The 10,094-nt window shown below is 42.4% G+C and overlaps 1 protein-coding gene across 1 annotated transcript; it reads left to right on the plus strand.

Annotated features, from left to right (window-relative positions):
• LOC310949262 (zinc finger protein 414-like) lies at positions 1 to 9,718 on the plus strand. The gene is made up of 5 exons (XM_083916636.1): positions 1 to 125; positions 502 to 612; positions 4,490 to 4,595; positions 4,688 to 5,184; positions 8,747 to 9,718. Exons 1-5 carry the CDS (start codon positions 77 to 79, stop codon positions 8,914 to 8,916), a joined length of 933 nt encoding a protein of 310 aa, XP_083772762.1. The 5' UTR covers positions 1 to 76; the 3' UTR covers positions 8,917 to 9,718.
• Positions 9,719 to 10,094: the final 376 nt, after the last annotated feature.

Raw genomic sequence — 10,094 nt, forward strand, 5'->3', positions numbered from 1 at the left:
TGGCCGCTTTGCATTCTGGTCGTTGTAGTCTGTATGTGCTCTTTCTCTTTTGTCGTTGACGGACTGCTCCGCCACAATGATGTCTTCTAACAGTACAGTCCACACAGCAGAATCTGCGAATGGAGGTTTGTAATTGAGCTCAGGCATTACAGACACACGACTCCCTCTCTACACTCTAGCCACTGGCTATTAACTGTGTGGCTAAGCTAGCCGGGCGACCGACTGTCATACTAGCATGTTAGCTAGAAAGCTAACATGCTGGAGTTTTGTCGCTTTTTTTGAGTTGCTGGCTGGTGTTATTCAATTACACTACTGCTGTCACATGACAAAACAGTTAGACTGACTTAGTGATATATATATATATATATATATATATATATATATATATATATATATATATATATATATATATATATATATATATATATATATATATATATATATATATATATATATATATATATATGTATATATATATATATGTATGTTTGTTCTTTCCAGGAAACAAGAGGACGCCGTGTCCGCTGCACGGCTGTAAGCGGGTGTACTCGGAGATGAGCGCTCTGGACAGACACATCAAGGACCACGAGCTCTCGGCTCAGTCTCTCCCAGGTGAGCTCCCGGCCCTGGAGGTAAGAGTGTGGGCAGTAAAGGAGATACCTCTCCAGTCACTGGGCTGCTCGTGTAACAGCTATAGCTCCGTGTTTATAGACCTTTTCACTATGTAAACATAAGCATTATCAGTGCGTCACTGTGTATTTCCTGTTGCAATGTTCAGTATGTGAATGACAGGGACAGCGGACAGGAAGTCGACTAGGACCTAGGTTTTTGCCTAGCAAAGAATTTTTCTTGAAAGGGTCTAAAGCAGTGGTTCTGAAACTGTGTACATGATTGACCTCAGTAAATATCAGGCTCTCTCAAGTCCCACCACTCAGACCAGGGCCGCCCAATCCTGCTCCTGAAGGGCCACCCACCCCTGCTCCTGGAGGGCCACTGCCCTGCATGCTTTAGGTTTCTCCTGCTCTAACACTCTTGAGTCTAAAGATTTTCAAACCTGTGACGAGCTTCAGTTGCTTGATAACGAGCACATCATTAGATTCAGGTGTGTTGGAGCAGAGAGAAACCTAAAACATGCAGGACAGTGGCCCTCCAGGAGCAGGGCTGGGCAGCACTGACTAAGACCAGTGTTCAAACACAGCAGTGTAGGTCGACACTGTTCAGCTACAGACAGGAAGGTCTCTTACTCATCAGAAGATGATTTAGTGTTGACTGTCTGCAGCCACAGCCACGCTGTAGGAAGGTTAGCATCAGAACTGACATGTCAGTGTTTTAAACCGATCATTTCACCTCTGCTCACTCTCTTCCATCACAGTTTAGCTCCTAACTCATGGGTGTGACTATGCAGCAGGCTGTTACTGAAACAAAATATGACAGGAAATGCTAACGTGTTAAATTACATTTCACAGATCTTAAAAGTGTGATTTCATAATTAATGTGTGCTTTAAGCCAATATGTATAGTCAATATGATAAAATTATATAAATATTAGCAATAATAGCTTTAACACTACTAGAAATACGACTAATAGTGTTAATATGGCAGTGAATATTAGAACTCATAACAGTAATAATAATTATATATGAATAATAATCACAATGATGATAATAATAATAATAATAATAATAATAATAATAGTAGTAGTAGCAGGAGGCTTCAAGCAGGACGACATCTTTATACATGATCAATAATGGCATTTCATCCCACCATTGTCACCTAAATGGTGTTGTATTATTTTACTTCATGGCACTTGTAGTTCACACCAACCTATTGGAGTCATTATATCGGTCTCATCATATGTTCCCTCGTTGTAAGAAATTGGTATGCCAAGAGCTAGCATTAAAGTTCTAAATACAAGTGTACAAAGGGATACGGACATTTCAACTACTATTTGAATGCTAAGAATCCATTCAGCCGCTGTGCAGATCTCAATGCCTAAAGTGAAGAAAATTGTAACTGCAAATGCTTAGGCGTCAAGCAGTATAATAACATCGGTGGGCCGTAAGCTGTAGGTGGGTGATTTCAACATATTGACCCATAGTGAAAAATAATGCTTAGAATAAAAAGCAGTTTGAAAGGTCTTTGTCAGGTGTCATATTAGGAGGATATTGGGCTGAGGAACACAGGAGCATAGATACACTCACATTATATCTACAGAGTCCTTCATTTGCGTTAACTGCACAGACGCTTATGTTGTGATTGCAGACAAGGATCTTATTAGCGTGTGAAATAATGTACAGTATATATATGTGCACAACCAGAAACACAAGATTAAGTTAAAAATGACACATATTTACACAGAACAGTAATACATAAAACGTCACAATAGTCAGTGAATTGTACTTAGTCATGATAAAAACAATCTGCCCGCTCTACTTGGGCCGCACTCACACTGTCCATCTGTACGGTGCCTCGTGCTTTAGGGTACTTGTCCCCCACTCCCTCTCTCCCAGGCCCGTTTGTACTCACACTACCTGGGCCTCGGCGAATGCTTCTTGCTGCCTATACGTCATCACGCCGTAACACATCACACGCATTGATGATGTCATCGCAATGCGTCACTTTGTTTACAAATCTTTCCATAGACCTCTGAGTTTTTGTGCGTCTTGTCGACTGTTTTTGAATATTTTCATCGATCAAATCTGCATTAAACACTCCCCCTCCGCATCACACCAACATGAATCTTTCACTGCCATTGTTTTAAATTTTCTGGCATGGTCCATCCTTCTTTTTTCTATGTCCCAACAGGCGCACATAAAATTACGTTAGAACCGCAGTAGGCCTCGTGCTCGTACATGTGCAAACGTGCTTTACAAAAGCTCACCTCTACCAAACGGCTCGTGGCCACACTGGTCAAACAAACTAGAGTTTAGCCATGAAACGTGCTTGGGCTCGGTATGGATGGACAGTTTGAGTGCGCCCTTAGTGTTCTTAGGAAGTAGCGTCGCTGCTGGGCCTCCTTTGCTAGACGGGTTGAGTTCACAGACCAGGCGAGGTTGTGGGAGATGTGTGTTCCCAGAATTTTAAAGTCAATGACTCTATCCACACCATCAGAGGAGAGTCCTCGGATGTGTAATGAAGCAGGTTCCTCTCTCTTTTCTGATGTCACTCAGTGCGTTTACATGAACAGCAGTAACCTGAAAATGGTCTAACCCCGGTTAAGGGAATAGATTATTGAAGTTCACCCGGCATACATGAGCTGGGGAGAATGGGAAAATGACGACAATAATTGGACCTCCGGTACAGTAGGTGGTGCTCCGCCAACATACAGCCGGTCAGAATACGGCTTCTTCTTGTGTTCGACCTTTGTCAAAATCACAATAACCTTGAAAGTGGGGGGGAATGGCCGACTTTTGGAAAGAATAACGACTGAAATGGCTCTTCTTGGTAGTGATGTTAGTTGCCAGTCCTCCCTTGGTTTAAAGGTAAAGGTTGTGTTGTTTTTTTCATTTTTTCGGCGCCGTTCCTTCCTGACTTATTCTATTTCCGGGTCAAAAGCCACTGCCGCGGAGTGTGTGTGTGTGTGTGTGGGGGGGGGTGGGGGGGTGGTGAAGTTATAACCCATGGAGCATGCGCAGACGCATAACCCTACATAACTCAGGGAACGCTGTTTACGTGCATGAATACACCGATTACTGAAGACGTTATCTAGGTCTGCTAACTGGGGTATGAAAACTCCACTCTATGTAAACGCACTGACTGATGAGTCCTTTTGTTATGGAGGCGTAGAGTACCAGGTTATTGACAGAGCACCAGTCAGTGAGTTTATGGACCTGGTCCCCAGGCAGGCTCAGCGCTGTTGTGTATGCCTGATGGACTGTGGTCGGTTTGTAAGGAAGTCCTTGCTCTAACTGCATGGGTTTGCTCACTAACACCCATTTCAAGCAGATTGGTCATCACTGATTTCCAAAAACAACATCCTCATGTGAGCCAGGGTGTTCCAGGGGAGTCGGTGCAGTGTGGAGGGCTGTGTTAATGGCATCTTCTGTTGATCTGTTGGCTCTATAGCCAAACCCATGCTGGTCCAGTGTGGGTGGAAGGGAGGATTTGATGCCTCTGGACCAAGCCCCTGTCTGTCTAAGAGAGAAAGAGTTGGATGGAGCTTCAGTGCAGCATGTTACCTGTTTTTAAGAGAAAGTAAAGTTGAAAACAAAATGCATATTATTATGTATTTCATTGTTATGCAGTGTTTCCCCTACCATTATATTAGGGGTGCGCTGCGCCTATAGAACAGCTCTATACTTTGTGTTTTTAGTAAACAAACTAAACAGCCTTATGTTATGGATCTTATTTAAACGACGGCTTGTTAATTCTGTCTCTACATGGTCGCATGTTTATAATCCTCAGAAAACTCAGAGTTGGAGATGAGAGGGGCGGGGGTTCCAGTAAAAGCTTTGGTGCGGTAAGAGAACCACTGTCTGTCCTCTCCCCAGGAAAGGTCTTGCTGTGCTCCACCGTCGGATGCAGTGGCTCCTTCCCCAACATGCAGAAACTGATGGAACATATGAGGCATCATCACAAACCCAACATATTCTTCCTGTGAGTTTTGTCGTACTGTCCTTGCACTCTCAGCTAAGCTACTCAGTCGTAAAAAATGTAATGAGGAATGTGTAATGTTTCTTTCTGTGAAGGTGTGAGAGCTGTCGCACAAAGCTGCGATCCTACCGGGGCCTCCTGACTCATCTGCACACCTGCTCCAAAGTGCCACGGGGCAAAGCAAAGTCGAACGAACCCATGGCTCCTCCGCCTTCAGCCGCAACCAACCCAAACATCACCCCCATGGATGTGGACCAGAAGCCCCCAGTGTCTACACTCCAGACTCTGGACGGTTCCTTCCCTGCGGATTTTCTTAAGCCCGAGCCTCTCCTCGGCCCCCCCTTCCTGTCTAACCCAGAGACCTCCCCTCCCCAGCTCGCTCTTCCGCAGCTAACAGAGGCAGCTCCGCAGCCTCAGATGAAGGTCGAAGCCTCGGATCGGCCTGGATCTTTAAACGTGGCTGGCCTGACCGCAGCCCCTGACACCACCGATGCTCAGGTTCAGCACCCGACACAGACCAGGTCTCCTGAGCATGTCCATCCAGCTCCTCGCTCTCCTCCTGGGTCCTCCGCTGTCTGGAAGAAGAATCCAAGTGAGCCTCTCCTCACACTAAAGCACACAGCTGTAACCTGCCAGGCACATGATGGAACCATTATAGGAGCTCAAGTCACTGTCCTCAAGGGGGTTTAAAATCATTCTTAACTCAAGGTCCACATACTATGTGTAAAAATCGCGATCTCGATTCATCATCAATTCACAGCTTCCTAAAATTGATTTTTGAAAACCCGTCTCACAGTGGGTCCTTCGCGGCTTCCATAGTACACTGCTGCAGGAAGCTACCGGCTAGTCAGTCACTGCCTGCTCGCCCGTCATTTGACTCATTCAATATGCAAGGTTTGCAAAATGAAAGCCAAGTAATCTGCAACACTACGAACACCCACTGCAGTCAAGTGAGCCGCCATTCGTTTCTCCGTAGTTAAACCTGCCGCCCCTCTATTTGTAGTGCGCCTGTGTTCTGACATGTAGGCATTGAAACGGCACAGAGGAGCTGACATGAAGGTAAACACTTTACTGTCATTCTGCCTCACTCTGCAGTAGAAAACTCTGACGTACAAGTCTTCAAATTGCGTCGGAAATATTTTTTGTGGCCACGTCCGGTTTTCAGAATAAGGTGTTCCACATCAGGTCCAAATACCGAATAAATACCTAAATAAGATTACTTTCATAATACTCACAGAACTTTTCATTGTGGAATTTCAGAATAAAAGGTCTTTCAAAATATACGTTACACTAAAATATTATTAACAGGCAAAATACCAGTGATGCAGTATTACTTTTGCATAATTTTATTTTGGAAATGGCCAAGATTCTGAGAAATGAGGCAGCCACTAGCCTCCGTGTATAATTCTATCCATGTTAAAAGCACTTTTACTTTTGAAGTCACTGAGAATTGAGATATAGTAAAAAACAGTGGAAGTTAAGCATGACTAAATGGTCATAGATTTGCCTTTGTCTGTTTACATTATAGCCACCAGTTGATAGCTTTTTGGAAAGATAAGGCATAATCTAATGTTTTCAGTACATAATTAGGACCAGAGTAGATCCTGGAGCATGTACTAATTCAAAAATGGATTTTGAATCCAGAATTGTTCTGGATCGAAAATCAATCATGAATCAAATCGCGACACCAAGAAACAGAATCGATCGGATTGCGAGGCACCCAAAGATTCCTACCCTTACCACTTGCTTTTGCTCACGCTTTATTGTGTTTTCATCTGCATTTCACTTTATTGGCAGATGGTGTTTGCTCTCTCCGTTCACCGATGAAGACCATAGGATTAGGGATGCACAACATATACTGGGGGTTGATATATTATTGGCTAACAAATAACAGATTAAAATCATTCCGTCCGATAATGCAGAGTCTTGCAGGGCCTTGTTTTGCCTCTCTCCTCTGTTCTCAGAGTGGTTCAGAGCAGAGGACACAGCAGACAATGAAAATGACTTCAAATTAGCTTTTGACATCTGTCTTACGACTCTGGCAGTTATCAATCAGTGCAACAAAATGTGCCAGGAAAGAAGACACAACCCTGCAGAACATATAGCTTATAGATTGAGATATTTCTGAATTCAACCAGCCCCAGTTCTCCCAGCTGTACCTGTCTGCTGTATGTACAGTTAGTCTAATAGTTGCTGAAGCCCATCCATAATTATGGTCATTTTGATTATCTACATTCTAAAGTAAACCGATTATTCCAAGCAAGTTTAAATGTTTTCCTATTGTAGGCGCAGTGAAGGCTCGCTCTCTTAACATGTTATAATCTTGTCAATCTAAAAAAATAAATATAAGATTCAAATGATAGTGTTTGTATCAGCCGCAACAAAACCGTATCTGTCCTAAATATTGTGCAAGAACTATAACAAATGTCTCTGCAAACTTGCACGTCGCTCAAATGCATCAGACATGTATTTGGTGACAGAGCTTCTGTTTTCATGCCTTTGAAGTATGCACTCAATAGTATTATTATTATTGTTATTCTTGTGTTCAGATATCCGGTATGTGTAACAACACATATAGTTGTATCAATATTCTAATACTTATATTGCACAGTTATAGTAGCAAAAGCTATCAACATTTTCATATTAGAGCTTAAACAATTACTCAGGTTACTCGATTACTAAAATCATTGTGGTAAAATCTCTGCCTCAATGATTCGATTAATTCCTATCGCACGCGTTATGCTGCCTGTTCAGCTCAGGGATCATTGTTCCACACGGATGTGTTTGGGATCATTTCACACTTAAAAAAAAGAAGCCAAACGGTTTAACGTGTCCACTGCAAACTAGAAGTGTTCTACCACAACAGCAGGACATGGATGATTCAGCGCCTGAGCCCAAAGCAGCCCGATGTTAACGCCACTTCACAGAGCGCCGCTGTTCTGGCTTAAGGAGGACGATTGCCGTAGTGACAAACAGGAAGAGAATGCGTAACGTTAGCCGCCCTGGTGAATGCCTCTATGTTTAGTTTTCCTTGAATGTTAAACATAAGGTCACCTCCCTAATCAGTCTTTAGAGTCATTTTTACGTTGCTTGTTGTTACGGTAGCAGGGAGAGAGAGAGACTCACTCTTCCTGAGAATATCTATCGTTAATTCATTTTCTAAATCTACTTGTCTTTGAAAACTGTTTGAGGAAACACATGCGTCACATAGAATTGTATGCACCACTTTGAAATGTTTAAATAGTAACTTATTCATGGTAAATTGCGAGTGTATTGTCTTCAACACACACACATCTCGTCTCTCTCTCCCCCTCACGTACACACTCAAAAACAAACAAACACGCACACCCCTGTTAGGTAAACACACCAAATAGGCCTACCCCAGACATAATATATTTTTTGTTTGTAATGGTGAGTAAATGAACAATTTTTTTCAATTAATCGGTTGAATAATCGTAAAAAGTTTTGATAGCTGCAGCTCTACCATATGTGAGAGCTTTATGTTAATAACGTAGGGCAGCCCCCTCTTAGTGAACTAATTGATCAATCTCCCATTTGGTCTCAGTTGACCAAGATTTCTTTAGTCGATTAGCCATTGGTTATGATTTCTTAGTGCGGACTGACTTATTTCTAATGAACCTATGAGCTCTCTGGTAAACACAAAGTGGTGCGTTTGCATGATTCTGTGGAGAAACTCAGTTAATGGATAAGTTGGCTGAATCATGTGTCCAAGAGTGTCTTTAATCAAGGGCAGCCCTTCGATAATGTGAGGCGCTGAGAAGGCATGGTCTTCTAACCTGTGTAGGAGCCTCCTTTCTGTCATGGCCTGATGTGAATTTCATTACATTATAACTTGGTATCAGGTGAAAACATTCTCAAACTTTTTATGATTTCTGGTGTACACAACCATATTCCTCAATCCTCTCCTTATTCTACTGATGTGCTGACAAACTTTCTAAACCAAATGAAGCTACGGAGACGTTTGAAGCTTCGAACGTCTTCAGTCACATCAATGTGAGTCTTCAGTCTTCATGTGAAACAAGTTCCGACACAATAATGAACAAGCGCTCTTTGGTATCATCTTCCTGGGACAAACAACTGTTTGAATGTGAAAATCCTTTGTCCAGACCTTAATTTGTCCTTTCATTCATCAGGTACGGCCTGCAACAGACGCATCCTTTGGGAGCACACTAAAGGGCGTTACACATGCGTGCAGTGTGGCCACGTGACAACCAACCGCAAGGAGATGACTCAACACATCAACGCTAAACACAGCAGCAACAAAGCTGCAGAAGACACAGGAAGCTCTGCCACCAACACATAGGAGGACACGTTTACTCTACTGTTGTGGAAGCAAATGTTGCCTTTTTGTTGTCCTTAAGAACTCCTCTTGTGTTCAGAGATGTTACTGTCAAGGGTTTATGTAAAGGCTGCCTTCATTCTGAGTGAAAAGCCTGCAGCAGTGATTTATAAACACATTATTTGGTAGTTGTAACATTACTTTAACCATTTCCATAAAGCACTTAACAAATGCCGTTTGGCCTGTTCCAGGAACACATACAGTGACTTTTCATTAAATATCAGAGTGCTGGGTCACTCACTACAACATGAAGACGTCTTATCGTTCATTATTACTACCACTGTTCTTTTAGGGACATATTGAGTAATTGTCATTTATCCTAGCTTGTTATTTGTTAACTGTAAATGACGAGCCGTTGGACTTTGTTGCTTCGTGATAAACTATGGAATTAAAAATAAGTGCTGAAACTAGTGATGGGCAAATGAGGCTTCATGAACCATTAATTGTATTTGTTGAGCCGACTAGATGCAGCTCTCTTTAAAGGAAAAGGCTCAACGGATGGTAGTTCAGCGGGCTTTCAACTCTTTGTTGAACAAAGAGCACCATCTAGTGGACTAAGTAAAGAAGAAAAAAGAGGCCTTATTAGCCTGTCACTACTGAAAGCATTGTATCTGTAATATTGTTACAGATTCCAATTGTGTCCCACAGGAGCAGTACACAAAGCAGACACAGTAGACTACAGAGGTCATAACATCACAGTGAATGTTTTGGTCTGAAATTGAAAATTAGCATCTCCCCAGGATCAGTCATGGAGACTCCAGTCTGTAATGTTTGGGTCATGACAGGCTAAACCTAATGTCATTCCTTTTTGGCCCTGTATTAAGAAAACTGAACTATAACTTTGTTTTTCACATTAAAAACTGCCAGTGCTCCAGTAGCTATTGGTCCCATGTGGACAGATGTGCATTGCAGTACTGTTCTAGAGGGAGTGGACACATGTTTCACTGTTGCTTCTGCGAACAGATGCTTCTCAAACTTCGCCTTTTGTACCCTGCAAACTTAAGGATCAGTCTAGATTGCTGTGTAGACGTCCAATGAAAAGACTGACACCAATAATATAGATTGTGAACTATTACATTTATCAGCAGCTATTTTGATGATTGTTTTAAGTCTTTTCTCTGCTTTCACCTTCAATGTGAATA

This window comes from Echiichthys vipera (genome assembly GCF_963691815.1).
Source record: "Echiichthys vipera genome assembly, chromosome: 1".
NCBI lineage: Eukaryota > Metazoa > Chordata > Actinopteri > Perciformes > Trachinidae > Echiichthys > Echiichthys vipera.

Bases quoted from the DNA above. Each gene is read 5' to 3' on its own strand.
- LOC310949262 (XM_083916636.1), top strand. From the start codon at position 77: ATGATGTCTTCTAACAGTACAGTCCACACAGCAGAATCTGCGAATGGA. The intron at 4,596-4,687 runs GTGAGTTTTGTC...CTTTCTGTGAAG, and splicing joins AAACCCAACATATTCTTCCT to GTGTGAGAGCTGTCGCACAA. The intron at 5,185-8,746 runs GTGAGCCTCTCC...TTCATTCATCAG, and splicing joins TGTCTGGAAGAAGAATCCAA to GTACGGCCTGCAACAGACGC.